Source organism: Cydia pomonella, chromosome 1 (genome assembly GCF_033807575.1).
Source record: "Cydia pomonella isolate Wapato2018A chromosome 1, ilCydPomo1, whole genome shotgun sequence".
Lineage (NCBI taxonomy): Eukaryota > Metazoa > Arthropoda > Insecta > Lepidoptera > Tortricidae > Cydia > Cydia pomonella.
The window spans coordinates 30587692-30612216 of NC_084703.1; the positions used below are offsets into that span (position 1 = coordinate 30587692).

Below are 24525 nucleotides of genomic sequence, written 5' to 3' on the forward strand. Positions count from 1 at the left end.
GAACAGTTTCAGCAAATGTTGTAGATTGTTTAAGTATCAAAATTACGTTGAAATTAAGTAAATTTTCAGAGAAATTGTCACTTGTTTTGAAGTAATTTCTGGAGAAAATTGATTTCGTCTAACTTTCATTTACACTACTTCAAATTTATAATAACCAGAGATCGGATAAATTTGCGTCATTGCTCGCACTAATGTGGACATGACTCCAAAATTAATCAAATATGTAATCATTTAATTAATTTCTTACTTAACTTACAGTTTAATTCCTAGTCAATAAATACAAAAGTTTGTTAAAGTATAGATTTATTAATGAAAATAATCAGTATTTTTTCCAAATTTTCTGCAGTCAGTCTATTTCTTTTTACATCAAAAATATACTTAAGTGCTGAAAAACTCCGCTCGCACTCCACTGATGTTAATGGGGCAAACTTAAGTAGTTTTATGGGAATATTATTATTCCAGTATAATTCAGAGTTTATTTTCTGTTCTTTGTTTAGTTTATCCCGATTTTGAGGTTATCGCCCACAACTTAGACATATCCTGTACTTCAACTTATTAAAGTTGAAGTACAGGATATGTGTAATATAAAATTACCATTTTTAGCAGTCCAAACTTTACGAAATTTACAAATAAAATCGACAAAATCACTGCTTTACGCGCGTTTACCTAAACGTCTATCAGAAAAAAAATCATTACTAATTAAGCGAGTCTGTTTTCAAAAAAAAATGATTTATTATAATGAAAGATAACAAGACGTGCTAATAGAAACCAGTACTTGTTATTTTTAATAGTTAACAAAAAGTGTACAATGTCATGCGCTAAATCTATCAATTTGACATTTTTGCGACTAAAATCGATAACGGCCTCTTAAGAACAGGAGTTGGCAACTGCGGCCACCACTGGTACAAATGGGGCTGCACCACTGGTACAAATGGGGCTGGAGCTCCTCTCCTGCCTGTAACTGCGGGCACCCAGACCAGATCATCAACCACATCATTCTGGAGTGCCCCCTTACTAGATACACAGGCCATGTAGATGATTTTAAGATCCTATCAGAAGAAGCAGTCGCGTACCTGGGAAGGGCGAAATTCTAATTATAAGTTTATCTATGTAATCCAGTGACATACATATGCAATACGATAACTTCACGCTTATTTTAGCGCCAATATCAATTATATTACTGGGACGAAATATTTTGTTTCATATATAATTATCCGAAATTATCCGCAATATTCGAATATTGGCATACCTAATACAAATTTCATTATTCGAACTACCCGAATAATAAAATCGGACGGATATTGCAAACCCTAGTTACAAGTGAACAACGTACGTTTCAATGAGCGCAAATTCGCTGCTTTTTTTGGCATTTTTGTTTATATAGTGTGTAACTTTAATTAGCTATATCCGAAGTAAATTACAATAAAACGATCTCAGTATTCTTAGTTTTGATTTAATAATAATATTTTTGATTAAAAATATTACTATTCTAAAAGCGGTTATAACTATTTATTGTAATATGATGGTGTATAGGTGATAATCTTAACTACATTTTTTTACTAAATTAAACTTGTCTAAAAAAATAAAAATTACAAAAAATATATATATAAACTTGAACATATAAAAAAAAAAGTTAGTCACCGGGCGAGATTCGAACCCGTAACACTCGTTTCTAGCAGTCCGCGTCTTAACCCGCTGGGCCAGACGGACAGTGGCCGGCAACACGAAATTAGCGACCATATTCTGCGTCGAAAGAAAAACGCATGAAAACTCGAAAATACGCGTTTTCCCAAACATAAGACTAATCTAGATCAATTGTATACCCCCAAAAACCCCCATATACCAAATTTCAGCGAAACGTTAGAGCCGTTTCCGAGATCACAAAAATATATATACATATATATATATACAAGAATTGCTCGTTTAAAGGTATAAGATTTGCCTTGCAAATTGTATTGAAACAGCCATCTGACTCTTGGTGGAGTCATCCGGTATGGAACAAAAATAGTGTAATTTGCTTGTTTATAAACCGATTTTCTAAATGTTAATGGAGTTTTATTGCTTATTAATGTAGCATGCATTGTCTTCATACAATGTTTTACTGTAAAGTTACTAGTAAAATTAGTAAAAACAAAAAACGGAAGCTTTTTGGGAAAATTTAAATAAAACTTAAAATTTCTCTCAAACTATGGTATTTACGAGGTGAAATGTATAAACAATTTTGTAGCGCATTTAATTTTGCTTTTTATTACACCCCACACAAGCTTACATGTGACATACTTTCTGTGGTATTCGTTATGTGCACGACTATCACGCAACCTAGCGTCCGCAAGTCTAGGGGAAAACGTCAATGCACTACATCTTATAAAACTACTCCAAAACTAAAAACTACTGAACAGATTTTCATACGACTTTCATCTATCAATAGAGTGATTCTTGAGGAAGGTTTAGGTTAGGTTAGTTATATAACTTGTTAAGGTTTTGTGTAAATTAGTTCAAATATAACGATGTTGTCGGAAAAAATCACGCTGGCTGGGAGCTTTAATCAAAAACGATACCTAATCCGTTTAACCTATAACAACACAATGTATGGTGAAGTTGTCTCTCTTTCACAGTCATAGGTCTACAAAAAAGTCCGCGATGTTGAATGTCTATCTTTTAAGGATAACTTACTATAGCCATTCTCAACTTCTAGAAAAACAACCGCAGACAGCCAATGTTGGTTGCCCCCGTAAAGCGTCTTGCTAAGCTCAGGAATTCACTCAGTGTCATTGGGGCCAAGATCTACAACTTGGTTACGCCTGCCATAAAGTCGGCGGAAAGTGATTCTGTGTTTACCAAGAAACTTAAAGCGCTGCTGATCGCACAGGCATGCTACAGCGTTGACGAGTTTCTTCGTGGAGTTCATAACTAACGCGTAAAAATAGTGTCATCTTAATGCTTGATTAATTATACATATAAGATTTAGTTGTAAATGTTATAATTTGTAAATATTATTAGTTATTTAATCTTATTATGTAAATATTTAATGTAATCCCGAGTTGTAAAACAATGATTTTACCAATAAATCAATCAATCAATCAATCAAAAAGATTACATAGTATGTGGCATTTGCAAAGCTACACGGATACAGTATTAATAATTATGAAATTAAATACGTTAGTTATATTAAGCATTTCATACAGATTACAATGGTCCTTTACACCATACAATTTAAATGAATACTTCAAGAGTAATCATAAATTTAAGTTTTATTTCGAGCCATATACACTGAAAAAAATAGATAGCCGAACTGGTTTTGTAACTTTACTAAATAACTAAACTACGGTTATAAGAAAATAAACTTTGCATAAATTTACAAAACTATTTTGTAGTGTATAATAAATACCTGAACACTGATAGCCAACACGGTTTTGTAACATAGAACACATAGTTCGCAAGTCCCAATTTTTGTGTAAACAGTAACCAAAATTTTGTTACAGTTATGCAAACATTTCTTTCAGTGTAGCTTGTACGAAATGTTAGACGCTATCCGCAGTTAGTTCTAATTTTTACCACCTTATGCGCTGGGATCGCTTTACTTACCTCCACCATGCACTTCGCACGGTCCCAATACGCAATATTCTAAACGCGGCAGCGGCCATTTTGATGACGTCATAACTGGTGATTTAACCACGTTAGAAACTGTCTCCCGGTGGTTTTTTAGTCAGAATAACATGCTTAACAACATACTAAAATATGATGCTGGTTTCATCAAATGCACCTTTTGGGCCCTATATGGCCCTAAGGGAAGCGACTATGTTTACAGGGCCGCATCTCAGTAAGTAAGTTTTGAATCTACAGAGCTGATTTTAGTCTTCGTTTACTTTCATACAAACCGTTTTGATCAAAGACGCTTAGTTTAGGAGTCATATTGAGAACCAGAAAAAGTACGAAAATTTCGAGGTTTATCGATAGTGCAAACTACTCTAGGTCTACTTAACAACGTCCAAGGATCAAAATCCCCCCTAGGCGTCAAAAAACCTATGTTGCCAGGCTGGGATTGTTGACAAAAGCTTCAAATTTACTTGCAACAAATGTACTTAGATATTCGGTAGACAAGAAAAATTCAAACTGATGTACCTACTTTTCCTGCCAAGTGTAATGATGTCTTTGCGAAGGTACGAAGGTTTCGATGGCCGATATCTTTACGCCGAGTACTTACACATATTGGGCCAACGTAGGCCAATCTATAAGGGACGCGGTTATGCTTTGCTGAAATAGGCCTACAGGCCAATCCACATGCACAACGAAGGCTGTAAAATTATCTGACACGTTTTTTTTGTAGAGTCAATAAGAGCGTGTCACATATTTTTGCTGCCTTCGAAAACAACATATTATTGCAGGTGACTGTACTCGGTATCAAACGAAGCATTTAACTCTTTTATTGATTCTGTCACCTATGTACACTTTTTTAGCATCCCAAACACGAACCTAACGAAATTATCAGACTAACGTTACGTACCAGGGTGAATTTGAGGATGTTGTGGATGCGGCAAACCCTGCAGTGGTGCTACTCCCAACATCCCAGGATGGTGCTGCAACATAAATTAGATGGTATTGAAGCAAAGAAATTGTATATATCTGTCGCCTAAAATGATAAATATAGTAAGGTTGATTCACAAGACGTCAGCCTACTTAACTATATTTTCCATTTTTAACAATTTTATATAACTTATTATTGCTTATTTCGTAATACCTGTACCGGTTAATACTAATTGCGAAATTCCGGTATTAAGGGCCGGGCCAGGAAAACCGGATCTCAATATATAACTGTGTCCGGGCGGCGGGAGGACTTCAGGAATTTCAAGAAAATGTTTATTGGAAATTACCTTTGTACCTACCTTTCCTTGTCGTCCGAATGGCGGGTGGAACTATTAAATATTACGGTACACAGGTCAAACCACACGTGATTCCGTGTAATGATGCTTTAGTGCCCAGAGACATCATAGTTTAAGTTACATGTATAAATGCCGGGGTCCCTAATGTCAGGAATTCAGGACGGCTAGCTAGTCAAAATGAATCATATGAGTCCAATTTCATGGTGTCTACTAGGGCTCCCGGTATCTGTGTTACACGCCGAAACGGATACCCGTGTTCTTAAGCCCGGCGGTGCTAAGAGCACGGTTTACACGGAACCACCGGGATCCGGATCCGTCTCCAAGAACCGTTTCGTCCGTTTCCAAGAAACGTTTCTCAGATACGTATCTCCGTTTAAACGTGTACTTAAGACCGGCCCGAACGGATCCGAAACAGTTTGAGCCAATGCTTACAAGGTCTACTATTGAATGTTGACTTCAGATGAACTTGTTAGGCGTACAATTTTTTTTCATGGTTTCTAACTGGGTAGATATTACATATTTAGCCAACTATACAATATACAAGGTGCCCGTGAGCATTGCGAGACATTTTAACTAGGCATTCCTGGTAATATTTAGAAACTAAAATGTCATATAAAATTTTCTGGATTAGGCCAGATTATTAAAACTTTTTAGTTAATTTTAGGCTATGTGTTTATCAATAAAAAAATACGTTTTATGTACAGGAAGGTTCAAAAAGAGGGAAAACAAAACATTTTTTTTTTGTATAATTTCACAAAAAGTCAACATTTTTTGCTTCTGTTGCCATCAGGAATGCACCGTTAAAATCTCTCGCAATGCTCACGGGCACCTTGTATAAATCGAAGTAGGTGTCCCTATTCTTTAATGTCTATTAATTTTAATTTTAAACCTATTCGTCCCTAGTTTAGAATCTTATATTTTTAGTATTATTATTTTTAAGGTAATATCATTCATTACATATTATATTTCAATGAAAGAAACACATTTTATATATAATGGTGTAAAAGTTTCGTGAAGAATATGTATGCAATCATATACTACATATATATTTTTAAAAATAACAGTTAAGAAAATAATTATTAATTACTTAGTGGTTATTTTTATCAATTCACTGCTATGCGAAAACAACAAATCTGCCAATGACGCAAAAAAGTGTGTACTTTGTGTTTTGTGTGTGTACACAAGCGGCATTCGAAACGAAGGATTTCACGCAAGAACCTTAAAGACCCATGCTACCTTTGTTACCTTTCTATTATATTGTTTAACACATTAAGATAGATCTCAAAATTGGCAATCATTCATATTCACTTGGGTCACTTTCACACTTTGCCGCCCGGTGGCGTTCCAATCACTAGATTCTTAGAACGTGTTGTTTTTCTGAGACCCTATTGTCTGATATCGCCAAAACAAATAGGTTCCCTTAAAGTTATCAGAACTGTCACAACCAATTATGGGCTTTATATCCTTGTGATAAGGTATACTTGTCTGCATATATTAAAATTGTAACAGATGCAGCGGCAAAAATTAAAGTAAATGTATTCCATTGTTTTGTAGCCGCACCACCAAATTTTTACGTGTTGCCTCTCTGTTGCACTTGTAAATTCGTGCGTAAGTGTGATAGGGAGGCAACACGTCGAACGTGGTTCGGCGGTAGGCCCTCGGCTCAGAAAACGGTTTTGCTAATAAACCGTTTATTGAAATTCGACTCTATGAACCAGGGAATAAGGGTCTCCCCAAACCAGTCGACGCGGAGTCGGCTTTCGCCGAGTGTTTTACACCACACTATTCGCATTTAGCCGATCGACCGTCTCCGCGGTTGGACACCTGCGTTTAGCAGTCTCATCCTCCTTGCGGCCGTAGAGACGCCCGATCGCCTGCGACTTGCTATCGCAACAGTCGTAAAGCGACGGTCGGCTCTCCCGTGCTCCGTCCTGCCGTCGAGACGTCAGACAGCACACGTACAGCCGTTGAGTCCGACGAACAGATGTAGGACAGCGGGTGATCGGCAATCGTAAATCTCATTTTTGGAGACTGGTTGTTAGTAATAACCTGAGTTTGAAATTGAACAGACCTGTAAGATTATTTTCCTTGGTAATTGTTACATATTATTTAATAACCTGTGATGATGGATATTTACGTAGACGACGGGCATGGAAAAAAAGGCTTACCAGCATTTTTATCGTAGCCTACTTGTTGGAAGAGCTAGAACAGCAGCAAAAGCGGAGGCGACCGTGGGTTGATTCTTTGTGGCAATATAGATTAAGTGAAGGTGAATTTAATTTACGATATCCTCGGTTGAGATCCAAAAATGTTTTACGATTATTATGGCCGTCATCGGCTCTGTTCGGCCGTCGTCAGCTATGTTCGGCCGTCGAAGACGCTGATCGGCTTCCGCCAGCTCTGACCGGTCCTTATCGTAGGTACTCGGCCGTGATCGGAGCCGTTCAACTCTTTCCGGCACCGTACGGCGGTATAAGGAGATTTATGAATGCGAACGTGTGCGGTAGGCTGCAAACAGCGTCGTACGAATGCGAACAGCTTTACGGCAAAACGCCGTTTTCCCGTCGAAAGACGTCGTTTCGCGTGGGCCGAGCCGATTTACGACTTATTCGCTCTTATTGCGTTGACATAAAGCTTTTTCCGTACGCGATTTGCCGAAACGGCGTCGACTAGTTTGGGGAGACCCTAAGGTTAAATATGGCAGAAACTCGTAATGAATCTTCTGTCTAATAATTCGTAGCTCATAAGTACGCCGGTCCGTTCCTTCGCTACTCGTCAAGGACGTTTCCGGAGCCACGGGTAAATAAGATCCGTTTCTTCTAATACCCATTTATCCGGTAAGATGGATCTTAATTACATGTTTCAATTAAGAAACATGTATTTAATGTGTAATTAAACACGTGCGGAACGGGCCAGAAAAACGTTTACGAGTTATTCGGAAATGGGTATTCGAAACGTGTAAACGAAAAACGGATTCGACCGCGAGCCCTAATGTCTACTAGTAGCCACTAGCCAGCAAAGACTTCCACTATCCGTCTTCTGGCTTCATCATCAGTTCAGCTCGTTGGCACAGTTCAACCTAGTCCCAAAATAAGCTAAGCTTGTACAGTCAGCATTAACAGTAGCGGATGAAACAACTCTCCAATAGTTATTTGTACAACAAGAGAGCAAAGTTTGATATTTCTTCGAGTGCGTATCTTGAGTCCCGTGCAAGCGAAAGATTCTATAATAGATTCACGAGCGTAGCGAGTGAATCTAATTTAGAATCTTGAGCGTAGTAAGGGACTCAAAAGCGCACGAGATGTCAATAACTTTGATCTCGTGTAGTACACAACATTTTTCACGTCAGTCAGCCATCAAAAAATACAACCTGAAAAAATGTAATCCGTCTTCATCACTATTTCACTCATGTTTTCTGAAGGTATTCTAACAATCAACTTTAATTACCGCAATAAAACAAAACGAAAGAAATTTCAATAAAATGATACTAAAATAATGAATTAACGAACATCAATTGACAGTTCAATCGTCAACTATTTTTGTTAAAAAAAAACTTTGTTAGATACGGTCCGAATTGCGGATACTACTATTTGTCAACTATAGTAGAGATCGTTAAAAGTCGTTAAGTAGAATTATTTACTGCGTAACAACTGCGTAAATTTGTATATGTACATTGTTTTGATTGTATAATAAAATACGTAAAATATGGTATTTTTATTAAATTTAAAAACTTTTATTTTATTAATTAATTATTACGAATGAAGAGTCGTAGGGTGTTTTGGAACGATGCGGTCTGACTTTTTTCGGGGGTCTATTATAAACCGTCAATATATCGTTGAATTACGTATTCACTTTTTTTGTCTCTTTCTTTTTGCTAATGACATGAAAGGGACAAAGACAATAGAATCCAAATACTTCGAACTTGTATTAGGCCCTGCACGTTGAAATGACATTCGAATGTGAAGGTCACTTGAATGTTATTTTGTCTCACTCAGTATTAGTACTCAGTTCAAACCTGCGGGTGGGACAGATGTGGTAAATGGTGTAATTGTGCTGGTGCGGGAGCCGGAGCTGGCATTGCGTGCGGAGGCAGCAGCGGGAATGCGGCGGCGTCTCCATTGCGGATGGCGCCACCAACAACCCCGCCTGTTCCACCGCCTTCCTCCTCCGCAGGAGATGGTTGCCGGGAACCTGGAGTGCGACTGAAACAAATATAACGAACATCGTACAAACACATAATACAACACACTACATTTTATAAGGGGGTTACAACTTTGATTTAAGTATGAATGAAATTTATATGCAATATTATTTTCGCGTCAATTAAGACTTAAATCTATAGGTTGGTAGGTACACGTTCTAAGCCCTCTTAAGATGCGCGTTCAAAAACTGCAACCTACGGCCAGCCGGTACCGGTACCGTTATAGTCTTCGAGCAACACTGGGAAGGGAGTCGCCATTTGCACTGTTTCCCCTCTGCCGAAGCACAAGAACAAATGATCTAGCGCGGATAATAAAACTAGTTGCACGCGAATTTAAAACCACACCGAGTCTAGTCGCGCGAGTGATCACTGCAGCAGAAAAAATGCCTAGTTGCTCGGTTTTTTGTTGTAAAAAGAGGTCAGCGACATCAAATTTACAAAAAGAGGTGTTACATTTCACATTTAAGTATTTATTTTACATATAATTACAATTAATTAGATTGAAACATATGGCTTCCCATCGCGATAGTGATGTTACCTCTACCAAAAAAAAGCGGCCAAGTGCGAGTCGGACTCGCCCATGAAGGGTTCCGTACCAATTATGACGTATTAAAAAAACTACTTACTGGATCTCATTCAAACCAATTTTCGGTGGAAGTTTGCATGGTAATGTATATCATGTATTTTTTTTTTTAGATTTTTCATTGTTATTTTAGAAGTTACAGGGGGGGGGGACACATTTTACCACTTTGGAAGTGTCTCTCGTCCAAACTACTCAGTTTAGAAAAAAATGATATTAGAAACCTCAATATCATTTTTGAGGACCTATCCATAGATGGATACACGTATGGGTTTGATGAAAAAAAAAATTGAGTATCAGTTCTAAGTATGGGGAACCCCAAAAATTTATTTGGTTTTTTTTTTCTGTTTTTGTGTGAAAATCTTAATGCGTTTCACAGAATACATCTATTTACCAAGTTTCAACAGTATAGCTCTTATAGTTTCGGAAAAAAGTGGCTGTGACATAAACGGACAGACAGACGGACATGACGAATCTATAAGGGTTCCATTTTTTACCATTTGGCTACGGAACCCTAAAAACGTGTGTCAATAAATTTGAATGTAGGTCGTCTACTTGTAATGATTCGGGTTAGACAAATTCTTATTATGGTTTTTATGGCACTGTGCATTCAAGGTACCCGGACATGATTCAAGGTATCTAACACGATATACACCGTGTTTTTTTTTTATTTGCGTTAATTTCGAGGGTGCATTCCTGAGCTTAAATTAAGTAACTTTCTCAAAGACACCTATATTCTAATTAACTCCATTTCGGAGATAATCAATCATAATTTTTATATTATAAGGCCCTTACGAGCGTGTACACTTGCCTTAGGGCCTGTTTACTTATATTAGTGTTTAGTGCGAGTTCATACATTTGCTACTAACGTACGTACTATCTCGGACGATCGATGTTAGAAATGACATTGATATATCACAGTTTTCAATTGTTTGGTTAAGTTAAATGTAATGCCCGTGTTACAACAACGCTATATTTAGTTACTTTTTATTAAAAAAAAAATAGTAAAAAAAAAATTTTTTTTTTTGAAAATTAACTATGCCATTTAGTTTCCTTAAACGTACTTACCGAAACCCCGGAGTTGACGCAATGCAATAAAAACACGGTGTATACAATGATCTTATGCTTTCCGTTTAAGGGTCTAGCCGCAATCCTATAGTGAAACTGCCCCTGGCTGAAATGTATACCTTTCTTAGAAGAGTTAATTGGTCTTATTATAAGATATCATTTTACAATATTTCAAGCCTGGAATCCCCTTGGTTTGGATAAAAAAACAAAAATATATAAAATCCTTTTTAATTTTTCTAAGCTAAACTAATGGTTAGATTTTTTTGAAATTCGGATTATACATGGCACTAATAGCAATACATTTTCAAAAAAAAATCAAGGTTCTAACTTATTTACAAAGGCCTAAAAAAAATTTTTTATTTTTTTTAATTTTTTTTTAATTATTTACAAGAGGGCGACAACCTCAATTTTTAGGTATTTAATGCACAATACAATATTGTATGAAATATTTTTTTTCATAAAAATCCATTTGTGGCAACAAGGTAAAAATGCCCCTCTTTTCGCCATCATACTTTATGAAGCATCTATATACCTTCTTAGACATATGCCGAGAATGTATCTATATTTTATGATTAATGGTCGTAAGACGAATGGCCTGCATTAGTAAGACATTTTTATCTTGTTGCCACAGATGGATTTTTATGAAAAATAGTACATTACGATACAAGTGCGAAAAATAGGAAACGAGTGGCGATAAATTAAAACACGACCGAAGGGAGTGTTTTAAATCGACACGAGTTGCGAATTACCTATTCGCACATGTATCGTACAACGTTTTACAGTACATATGGCCCTTTAAATGTTCGACACAGTAACGTAATATGCTACTTCTCGCACTAGTGCTATAAAGTAGCCCCATATGTACTGTAAAATATATTTCATACAATATTGTATTGTGCATTAAATACCTAAAAATTGGAGTTGTCGCCCTCTTGTAAATAATTAAAAAAAAAATTAAACAAAAAAAAATATTTTTTTAGACCTTTGCAAATAAGTTAGAACCTTGATTTATTTTTAGGGTTCCGTAGCCAAATGGCAAAAAACGGAACCCTTATAGATTCGTCATGTCCGTCTGTCTGTCCGATTATGTCACAGCCACTTTTTTCCGAAACTATAAGAGCTATACTGTTCAAACTTGGTAAGTAGATGTATTGTATGAACCGCATTAAGATTTTCACACAAAAATAGAAAAAAAAAACAATAAATTTTGGGAGTTCCCCATACTTAGAACTGTAACTCAAAAAATCTTTTTTCATCAAACCCATACGTGTGGGGTATCTATGGATAGGATTTGTTAGATGAGTTTCCCAAACGCAGTTATTCCTTGCAGATAATTTTCTTTTCGCCGTTATTCACAGTCGCAAATTTTCCCACTTTTTTAATTTCCCTGTCTTACTATTTCTCGGTAGCGACTTTTATGATCGCATTTGTTCACAAACGCATTTTTTCACTTTCGTTTTATTACTCTGTAGTATAGTTTTTTGCTCGCAATATTTTCCAAAACCAATTTTTTACATGCTTGAATTTGTTTACAAACGCGTTTTTTTACATTCGTTTTATTACTCTGTAGTATATTTGTTGCTCGCAATATTTCCCTAAACCAATTTTTAACATGCTCGAATTTGTTTATAAACGCGTTTTTACGGTTCCGTAGTCAACTAGGAACCCTTATAGTTTCGCCATGTCCGTCTGTCTGTCTGTCTGTCTGTCTGTCTGTCTGTCTGTCTGTCCGAGGCCGTGGTCGTTAGTGCTAGAAAGCTGAAATTTGGCATGGATATATAAATCAATAAAGACGACAAAGTTGTACAATAAAATATAAAAAAATAATTTTTTGAGGGTACCTCCCCAACACGTAAAGTGGGGGTGATTTTTTTTTTGCTTCAACCCTACAGTGTGGGGTATCGTTGGAAAGGTCTTTCAAAACTAATAGGGGTCTTCAACAAAATTTTTTTGATAAAGTGAATATATTCGGAGATAATCACTCCGAAAGAAAAAAAAAAATGTGTCCCCCCCCTCTAACTTTTGAACCATAGGTCCAAAAAATATGAAAAAATTTATGGAAGTAGAGCTTAAGAAAGACATTAAATGAAAACTATAGCGGATATGATCAGTTTAGCTGTTTTTGAGTTATCGCAAAAAGTTTCCCCTTCATAGTAAAAAGACTTACTTTAATTTAGGTATTGATTATGCAAATTTGCCTATTTGTTTAACTCGCGTGAAAGGTACCGTTTCATCCCTTGGTTAACAATTTACTGTACTTTGAGCTCCAGTTTAGCTTATTGTGACGGAAGAGTAACTACGGAACCCTACACTGAGCGTGGCCCGACATGCTCTTGGCCGATTTTTTATTTATGTAAATCTTAGATTGCCTCTAATTTTCGGAATATCCCGATTTTCGGAATTAGCCGTGTGTACCTTACATTAAAAGATTAATATGGGTGCTACACAATTTTTTTAAAGTATTATGATTATTTTTACATAAATACAAATTCGACTTTTTTTTTAAATTATATATAATATATCCCCCCCCCCCCCCCCCTTCTCCCCTCTGGTAGCTGGCCGCGGACATTAAAATAACACGACAAGACGAAAAAACGGAACAGTGAGAAAACTATTAGGAAATATGGCTACGGGTGAAAAACCAGAAAAAACACAAAACGAAACAAAAAACAGGTTAAAAGTCAGACAAAAAAATATCAGTAACAGAAGCAAAGCGACTGTAAACATAAGCTGCAGAGGAAAAATTAACTGCAGGTTAAAATTCAGACAAAAAAATATCAGAAACAGAAGCAAAGCGACTGTAAAAATAAGCTGCAGAGGAAAATTCTACTGCAGGTTAAAATTCAGACAAAAAAAATCGGAATCAGAAGCAAAGCGACTGTAAAAATAAGCTGCAGAGAAAAAAAGTGTTTAGGATAATCGCTTTCGGGAAAAAATGCGAAAAGAAAATTAGCTGCAAGGAATAACTGCGTTTGGGAAACTCATCTAACAAATCATGGATAGGTCTTTAAAAATGATATAGAGGTTTCTAATATAATTTTTTTCTAAAATGAATAGTTTGCGCGAGAGACACTTCCAAAGTGGAAAAATGTGTTCCCCCCCACCCCCCCCCCCCCCCCCCCCCCCCCCCCCCCCCCCGTACCTTCTAAAATAACAGAATGAAAAATCTTAAAAAAAAAATATATGATATACATTGCCATGCAAACTTCCACCAAAAATTGATTTGAACGAGATCTAGTAAGTAGTTTTTTTTTTAATACGACATAAAATAAAAAAATAAAAATTTCATCAAACCCATACGTGTGAGGTATCTATGGATAGGTCTTCAAAAATTATATTTAGGTTTCGAATATAATTTTTTTCTAAACTGAATAGTTTGCGCGAGAGACACTTCCAAAGTGAAAAAATGTGTGCCCCCCTTCTGTAACTTGTAAAATAACAGAATGAAAAACCTAAAAAAAATATATGATATACATTACCATGCAAACTTCCACCGAAAATTGGTTTGAACGAGATCTAGTAAATAGTTTTTTTCATACGTCATAAAATAAAAATATTTTTTTCCATCAAACCCATACGTGTATCGGGGTATCTATGGATAGGTCTTCAAAAATGATATTGAGGTTTCTAATATTTTTTTCTAAACTGAATAGTTTGTGCGAGAGACACTTCCAAAGAGGTAAAATGTGTGTCCAAAGTGGTAAAATGTTGAACGAGATCTAGTAAATAGTTTTTTTTAATACGTCATAAATGGTAGGGAACCCTTCATGGGCGAGTCCGATGTGTTCTGAGACATTTCTTATTTTATTGGCCTCGGTATGTAATCTACCATTGCTGTACGTAAACAACTACTACGTAAACATTCCTATTATGAAATACGCAATACTGCATTAAAAAATATATACTTAGTGTAAACAATTTTTCTGCTCGACTAGCTGCTGCTCGTTAATACCTACTAAATGGTTGTAAAGGCGGAAGTACACAATGAGCCAAGTACGTTGGCCCAATGTGTAACCTACAGACGCGTTAAGTCGAATGGCCTGCATTAGTAAGACATTTTTACCTTGTTGCCACAAATAGATTTTTATAAAAAAAAAATTTCATACAATATTGTATTGTGCATTAAATACCTAAAAATTGAGGTTGTCGCCCTCTTGTAAATAATAAAAAAAAATTTAAAACAAAAAAAAAATATTTTTTAGGCCTTTGTAAATAAGTTAGAACCTTGATTTTTTTTTTTGAAAATGTATTGCTATTAGTGCCATGTATAATCCGAATTTCAAAGAAATCTAACCATTAGTTTAGCTTAGAAAAATTAAAAAAGATTTTACATATTTTTGTTTTTTTATCCAAACCAAGGGGATTCCAGGCTTGAAATATTGTAAAATGATATCTTATAATAAGACCAATTAACGCTTCTAAGAAAGGTAAACATTTCAGCCAGGGGCAGTTTCACTATAGGATTGCGGCTAGACCCTTTGTGAGAGTTAGAATGACGGGTGTACCTAAAAAGGCTAGGCGCCAATTCAAAGAAATCTTCCTAACAAAAATCATTTTTAAATCATGATTTTCTGAGTTATTTGAACTTAACAGATTCAACATTAAAGGTACTAAATTCCTGGCGTAATAAAAATAACTGTACCTTAGCGTTTTTTCTTAAAAATGAAATCGATAACTTGAAAAATTATAACGCCTGCAAAATTGTAATAGCAAGCCAAATATAAATTGAGTAAAACTTGGAAACCACAAATAAAATAACTCATATTATAATTGAATAAGGAGGTACAAAAATTTGGCTTTTATAGAATTTATCAATAACCACGGGAACATAGCGTAATAAAGTACACCCGCCATTCTGACTGTCAGGGTGGCGGGTGTACTGTTTTTTGATGATAACTTTATGTACCGTGAGGTACAATTTTTTTAACGGAGGTACTAAATAGTACATAGTAGGTACAAAAATACGGTATGCTTCTCATTTATTTTTATTTAGGTACACCCGCCATTCTGACAACACATTTTACACATAAACAAATTTCGGACGATGTATTCGAGTACCAAGTTGAACAGCATTGGCGAAAGAGTGTCACCTTGTTTCAAACCAGTGACTAGTTCAAACTCTGCTGTTGTTCTCCACGAGGTTTTTACACTCATCCTGCTTACTTTAGTAGCGACAATTATTATTTTGAGCAAATACACAGTACAGCGGTTCTAGCTGTGAAAGCAGTAAAAGCTATGAATAAAAAATAAACAAGGACTTTGTCTAAAATTAATAATCACCAACAACTAAAAATTGCATTCGTGATATTTTTACTCTGCATGAGTCTCCGCCAGATAATGCGATCTCAAAGCATCCTATAAGGTGTCTGTGAAACTGGCATTTCACTGTTTTATGACAGTTCTAGTAGACCCTTAATAGTGGTTATGTTGTCCTTAGTTCTGCTGACTAACGCAAAAAAAAAGTAAGATGCTAACTTTGCATTATGGCACTGTAGCATCTCAGCCGTTATCAACTCCACGCTTATTTCAGAGTTAATTTTACAAATTACATTAGATAGAATAAATATTTTGTCTCATACAATATCAAATATAATATCCGTATCCGTCCATATCCGAAATTATCCGCAATATTCGAATATTGGGATAATACAAAATTTATTATTCGAATTATCCGTGTCATAACGCGTCAACAGCGCGCACACAATGCAAAGGAGCCTGCTTAGGGCATGCAATTCGATTATCGACAAATTCGAATATTCGACCTGTTTTGATATTCAAATACTCGGCCGCTCATTTTTCGAATACTTTTTATTACTCAAAAAATCTATTTCATACGCTATAGTTACAGTTTCTGTGTGTTTTGTCGGGTATTCTTTACAGTGAAAGAGGAACGGTAGGAATCCAAATGCGAAGGAAATAATATTTTTTCTCCTATATGCTCGGAAATGTTCAACTTTTTGTAGCAAAAGTAGTACGGGAAGTTCTTCGGTGGTGGTCACCCTAATATAACAACGATGTTCACACTAATACAACAACATCAACAATTTTATTTGCCTTCGGCAATTTGTAAGGCTGATAGGTTGGTATGTTTATAAAATGTGCACGCCACCACGAACGCGACACACTAATTACAAAGCGTAAAAGTAGTTATTAATAAAACAAATAGAATATGTGGGTAACCTTAAAATATTGCTACATTACCTTTTTTTGAAAAAAATTAAGTATGTTCTGGGACTTTTTTGTGGTAGCTTTTTCCCTCAACTCAGCCAGAAGAGCTGCAGCAGTTTTTTTCCTTTTCATCTTTCTTTTTTAACACACCAACCTTTTCTTTCCAAATTACATTGAAATTTTGCTGTGCAGTGGCTGTTGAAATACTTGAGTGACATTCTTTGTATGCCTTGAAGGTCTTTTGATAAATTTCACCTATTTTCGATGTCATCACCTTTAAATATATTAATTTACTTATAATTTAGCGTGACACACGGCACAAATCACATACAACTGCGGCACTTGCAGCACGGCGCTGACTGTCTAATAGTATCTGTGTCTGTCTGTCATTGTCGCGTCGCGCGCTCGGTGCTGCCAATATTTTCTAAGAGAAATACCGCAAATTAGGGATGTGAAAAACAAAAAAAAAAATTTTTAATGTATTTTTATAAAATCGTGCGTGACGTAACGCAAACCTTGACCCCCCCCCCCCCCTCCCCAACGTAACAGAACCGTAACGCTTGGCCTGACCCCCCCTCCCTCCAATTTGCGTTACGTAATTTGTGGTCGCCCCCTAAATACTTTTGACCTTATTTTGGTCCAGTAGGCTTTAAACACATCGAAAATTTGATATATTATATTATTTTTAGTTGTGAACTAGGGATGTACTAAAACTATCGATAATTGTATGTTTATGTGTATATCAGTGTAAGTAATTAAATAAAATATGTGAAATTTCCTGAGAACTTGCATGCAATATGACACAAAATTAATTCGTCGAAGATTTTCAGTGGAAAATTATCTATCATCTATGGATTAATGGTCATTATTTGACATTTTTTTTATCTAGTAATTATTTAATATGTTAACCTGAAATATAAGTAAATTAATCTCTCTTTTTATGATCAATAAAAAATATAATACGACATTATTACACAAATTGACTCAGTCCCATAGTAAGCTCAATAAGGCATGTGTTGTGGGTACTTAGACAACGATATATACATATAAATACATAGACAACACCCATGACATGACTCAGGAACATATACGCATGGTCATCACACAAATAAATGCCTGTACCAGGATTTGAACCTGGGACCATCGGCTTCAGAGGCAGGGTTACTGCCCACTAGGCCAGACCAGTTCTCATGGTTAACAGACATATAAATACATAAAAAGTTAGAGCATTGCCAAAAAAACATGATTTATAGATGCATATTAGCGCTAAATAATCAGTAGATTATCTCATTAGCAAACAATTGGAATATAAACTGTAGAAGGGTAGTCCGTACACAAAAACAGATCGAGGTGTGCAAAATTTGTCTATGTAGTGTGTCATTTTCTATGTATTTGTGTCGTCATTACAGATTGGACTGCGACTGAAGTGAGACTGGCAAAAATATTTGTTCGGGAAGATATCGCTTAGGCTCCTCCCTTCCGACGAGTTGGAAGCCGGTGTTGCTCGAAGGTTAAAATACAGAAAAAAGTTGAGTTTGAGTCGCTTAACAACAAACATCGGAAAAATCTACTATTCTCTTATTGTACTGGCTGTTGCCCCCGACTTCGTGTGCGTGGGTTGTTAGAGTTTATATATTCTTCATGAGAATAGAACATTATGCAGCAAAAGATAGCATTAGGGACGTATAATCATTATACAACCCATGAGATTTGTCGGTCACAATCACATCCTACGAAGTTTCATGCCCCTAACTGAAAAAAAATGTTCCCTGATTATAATCCCTCTAAATCCCCTAAGATATTCAAGGCCGTTAAAAAAAATTACAGTACATATGGTGCTACTTTACCGCACTAGTGCGAAAATTAGCATATTACGTTACTGTGTCGAACATTTAAAGGGCCATATGTACCGTAAAACGTTGTACGATACATGTGCGAATTTATTCATTTATTCACTTAAATACAATGCAAGTTTACAGTATGTCATCACACCAAAGCACTTACACGCTAAATTATTAATTATACATAAAGAGAAAATATGTCAGAGAGAGAAATAGTCAAATAAAAAATTACAATTATTTATCGTTCACAAAAAATAATAATAATACTAAATAAAGATAAATAAAAAAATACTAATAAAACAAATCATGATTCATTCAAATTATTTAGGAACTGTTTGGCAATACAACATAATTGGGCAAATTTTCCGGCAAACATGTCAGCCTCCTCGTACTGAGTGAGCATTAAGTGCAGTAAAGATATTGCGCGCGCGGTAGGAGCGTGTCGAGCGTGGCACGTGCGAGCGGACACGAGCTGCATCAGGCCCGGTCGGCGGCGCGGCCCCACCGCCCCGCAGTTCATATCCTGGGGGACCCTCACCGGAATCACCAATCTGATCCTCTCTAGCACAGCTGGGCAGTCCACTCTGTGGTGTACGACAGAAAGATAGTGGACTAACAACAACAACTTCCTCCTCATCCGAAGCGTGTCTAGCCCAACCATCCCGGAGACAAACGATGAAGGGTACAGGTATGGATAATACCCGTAGGCTTTGCGATACAACCAGCGGGCGAATTTACGCTGTACTCTTTCCGCCATTAAGGAGTATTTAGCCTCGTAGGGATCCCAAATAACAGCCCCATATTCCAACCTACTACGGACATAGGCACTGTATAGAACCACAGCGACTCCGACATGGAACTGCTTCGACGCCCTCATGACGAAACCTAGGGTTTTACTAGCCTGCTTACAAATACCAGTTACGTATTTATGGAAATCAAGTTTAGTATCTAAGACTAAACCTAGGTCACTAATTTCCTGAACTCTTTCCAAACCAACGTTCCCCAGACTATAATCGGCTAAAATTGGCGAGCGCTTACGTGAGAAGGTAATGACCTTGCATTTTGCTGTATTAAAAGGCAGCCGGTTTTCTACACTCCATTCAGCTGCCGCATTGATATCGCTCTGCAATGCAGCGCTATCCACCATACTACTGATGCCGAACAACAACTTTAGGTCGTCCGCAAAAAGCAAACAATCAGCTGAGCGAATTGTGTTAGGCAAATCGTTTATCATTAAAATAAACAATGTAGGCCCCAGAGTACTGCCCTGACTCACCCCAGAAAGCGTGTAGTAATCATTCGATTCGAAGCCACCTACCCTGACAAACTGCTGCCGTTCGCCCAAGTAACTGGCGAAGAAACTTAAAAGCTTTGGCGTGAAGCCCAGCAGTGCCAGCTTCCCCAGCAAGATGTTGCTGTCAACCAGGTCGAATGCTTTCCTAAAGTCGAAATACGCAGCGTCGACCTGGCGTCCAGCGTCCATCTCACTGCTGACGTAGTCAGTTAGAGCAACAAGGTTTGTGGTGGTAGATCTGGCTTTGCGGAAACCGTGCTGACTGGGGTGCAAACGATCGGATACCTGTTGACTTATGTGCCGGTTAAGGGTCATTTCAAATATTTTACCAAATACAGACAGTACGGCTATGGGTCTGAAAGAAGTGATGTCCATATCGGATCCTCCTTTGGGAACCGGCGTAACTCTGGATTTTTTCCAACGCCTAGGATAAATTGATTCTTTAAGCGAGAGGTTAAAAACGTACAACAAGGGAGTCACCAAGGCGGAAGCACAATCTTTAGCTAAAAACACGGGGATACCATCGGGCCCTCCAGAAGACCGCGGTTTAAGTTTTTGCGTTGCCGCTCTAAAGTCGGCCTCAGTAATGGAGGGGATCGAGACCGACCGAGAGTCACCAGAGGAGTGGGCTACGCGAGCCGCAGCTTCAGCGTCCAAGCGCGGCCTTTCCTGTTGGAACACCGAGCTGAAATATTTAGCGAAGGCGTCCGCCGCGTCCTGCCCGCTGATATTACGGCCCTCAAAAGTAAAAGATTTATCGCGGTGCTGCCTTTCACTTTTTTTATCTTTAATATATTCCCAGAATTTTACCGGGCAACTAATAATATTATTACAGTACATATGGGGCTACTTTATAGCACTAGTGCGAGAAGTAGCATATTACGTTACTGTGTCGAACATTTAAAGGGCCATATGTACTGTAAAACGTTTAAAATACTTTCATTTGATATAACGAATTATTTCTGCAGTGTACCATTTCGGGTAAACGTATTGTGAATCGACTCTACAGCGGTTTCTTAAGGGGACGAATAGGCTAATACAGGAGTAGAGTTTCTCATAAAAGATCTCAGTAGCACTGTCAACTTCAGTCATCAGCCCAATCGATGGCGGCCAGGGCTGGGTAGAGCGCCTTGTAGTCAGCCTTACGCCAGTCCCAGTCCGGACAGCACGCATCGCGCGGGCGCGGAGCCGTAGGCGGCGGCGGTGGCGCGCCGCATGGCCATGACGCTGACACCACAAGTGGTGGGTGGTACGCATCCATTGGCACTAGCAGCTCACTGCTACAAATTACGGTTAGCATGTTGTTGTCGAGATCACTCAGCACGAGGTCTAAAATGCTTCCATTGAACTAGGTTACAAAAATTACAAAAAATTTCAAAATTTGTTTTTACGTTGGAATTAAACGAGTTAAGATTAAAATCACCGAGAAGCAATAAATTTAAGTCTGGATATTTACACACAGCATTCTCGATACAAGATAATACACTCATATACCGCTCCTCATTATAGCAGGGAGGCAGATACACAACACAACATAGAAATTTTAAATTCTTATAACTAACTATGGCAAGTAACAATTCCTTATCAGGTGTAAGGCCGTCAGTATCATGTAGAACACGAATCGAGTAACACTCGCGTGCGGCCAACAGCACTCCGCCCCAGCCGGCATCCCCCGCGCGGTCACGGCGCACCACAGTCCACCCACTGGGAAAAAGCTCGCCGTCGCACACGGAGCTTGTTAAAAAAGTTTCAGTTAGTACTATACAGTCGAAATTACATTGGGTTACATTACTGTGGAACATATCTGTTTTAGACCGCAAACCACGCACATTTTGGTAGTAGAAATTTAATGTTTTAAACCGAGGAGGAGCCTCTGACGCGCCCCTCCCCGTGGCGCCCACGAAAGTTCTGCCACCAGGGTTTTACACAAATGCCTTCAGCCCAGTTACTCGGAGACAGTATTAACTCACTGTACTTACTGGGCACTCCAAGCCTAAACGATGAATAATTCCCACGTGATTTGAGTACATCAACGGTGCAGACGTCAGAACTACAGATTGTGGTAAGATGAGAACACACTTGCTCCGCTGTACTGCACGTAGCAAAGGTGAAGCTGCCGCATGCGTTCTGCAGCGCGCAGTGCGGTAGCGCCCGGCACAGCCGTACCGTACGTAATAGGTAATTCGCAACTCGTGTCGACTTAAAACACGACCAGAAAGTAAACAGAAATCCCTACAATGGAAAATCAAAGACGAAAAGCCTCCTCGGAAGTTCAAGGATCGTCCATCGGCTAGTAATCTTATGGCGACAATTTTTCGGGATGCTGAAGGGATTCTACTTATAGAATAGTAACCTAAGAAAACGACAATGAATGCTGATTATTACGCAAATTTACTTTGCCAGCTGAGTGACGCCATAAAAGAAAAAAGGAGGGGCAAACTTAGCAGAGGTATTCTGATTTTACACGACAACGCAGGTGTGCATACGGCTCGCACGACACAGTTAGCCATGGCCAGAAATGGCTTTAATGCCATCGACTACCCCCCTTACAGCCCAGATTTAGCCCCCTGTGACTATTTCCTGTTCAGACTTTAAGAGAAAGATCTTAGGGGGCGAAGATTTCCTACTGATCATGAGATGATAGCCGCGGTGAACTTTGACGACAGACCGAAAGATTTTTTTTAAATTTCATTCATACTCAGGTAGATTACTTTTCAACCACCCCTCGTACGTACGTAGTATAGGGAAAGCTATGTTTGATATTTTTAGGGTTCCGTAGCCAAAGGGTCACACGGGACCCTATTACTGAGACTTCGCTGTCCGTCTGTCCGTCCGTCCGTCCGTCTGTCACCAGGCTGTATCGCATGAACCGTGATAGCTAGAAAGTTGAAATTTTCACAGACGATGTGTTTCTGTTGCCGCTTTAACAACAGATACTAAAAACAAAATAAAATAAATATTTAAGGGGGGCTCCCATACAACAAACATATTTTTTGCCGTTTTTATAAATAATGTTACGGAACCCTTCGTGCGCAAGCCCGACTCGCACTTGGCCGGTTTTTTATTACAGTTGCTCAAAAAGTGCTACTTTACGTAGCTGTTTAGCGTGCGGAAAGTTGGATTTCGCGAACTAGTGCTTTTTACTTTTCCACTTGTTCCAATTCATGACTAAGGTAGAAGTACTAGTGCTCGACGCTGCACTAGTACTAGACATGGGCACTTTATGTCAAAGTGACAAGGATTAACTTCGAATACAGAAAAATCTTCGGTGTTCAAATTTAACCTATATTTCTATGACATAAAGTGTCCATGTCGGTAACTAGTGCAGCGTCGAGCACTAGTACTTTTACCTTACTTTTTGATGAGTGTTATGTTAGTTTCCTTTAAAAGTCGTAATCAACATAAAAACCTACTGTTAATGTAAAAATAATAAATATAAGCATATTTCATATTTTATTACTTACCTCTTCATCATTATAACACGTTTATTTTTTAATATTGAAAAACCGTTCTTAATAAGTTGTCTGAATGGAACGGAATAGCTGCCGAAACGCCTGTCAAAGCAGATGCGTTTTTTTCATACAATTTAAATATACGATACACAAATAATCGTAAATAACCATACTTAGGTAATAATAGTATTTTATATTGAGAATTGTTTCTGTCTTATAGAACATGCATAAAAAATACTTGTTGTTTTTCTTATTTTTTCGCAACTGTATTAAAAAACGTCGTTCGATACACGTGCGGATATTTGATATTTAAAAAAAATGTGGTAGTGTAAATGGTTCTTATAATATCAAATATTGGTAAAAAAAAATATTGCAAGGTGTCGGCGTCGGCAATTTTGTTTTACAAGGGGGCAAAGTAGTTTTTTAACCGCTCGTGCTAATATTGATACTCTAGCAAGCGAAAGATTCCAAAATTGAACCACGAGCGTAGCGAGTGGTTCGAGAAGTGGAATCTTGAGCGTTGCGAGGGCTTCAATGCACAAGGGTTAAACTACTTTGCCTCTGAGGGAAACACAATTTTTTTCACCGCACCAACACGAGGAACCTACTAACTATGAAATACCAAAAAATTCAAATGAAATCAAATCCAAATGAACGTAATAAAAAATAATCATTCAGAATCATCATTTAAAAGTCAATTCTACTAGCTAACATAAGGAAACCACTCAAAATTTGTATCTGATTACTTTGCCCCACATGTGGATAAAATGCAACTTTTTTATTCGTTTTTGAACAATCAAGAGGGCCTTTACCAGTTGGTGTGGTGAAAAAAATGTTTTATTTAAATATAAAATTGAATTGTATATTTTTTTTGGGGCTATTATATGGTGAAATTACAACGTATATAAAGACAATTATCCGAGCAAAAGGAAAACCATTTTCTCGTCAAAGGCAGTTTCGCCATCTTTACAGGGCCATACCCTTTCTTATCTGTGAAAACTTTGTAATTGCTTCATTAGTATATATTGATTAGATAATTAT

General features: G+C 37.4%; 1 protein-coding gene across 5 annotated transcripts in view; it reads right to left on the bottom strand.

Moving 5' to 3' along the window:
• Window positions 1–24525, bottom strand: part of LOC133528258 (maternal protein pumilio) — a 476367-nt gene that overhangs the window by 342979 nt on the left and 108863 nt on the right. For all 5 annotated transcript variants that reach the window (XM_061865583.1, XM_061865566.1, XM_061865575.1 and 2 more), the window contains 2 exons: window positions 8896–9082; window positions 4505–4577 (listed from right to left, as the gene is read on the bottom strand). In XM_061865583.1, the coding sequence (XP_061721567.1) occupies window positions 4505–4577; window positions 8896–9082 (260 nt within the window). The remainder of the gene's footprint in view (window positions 1–4504; window positions 4578–8895; window positions 9083–24525) is intronic.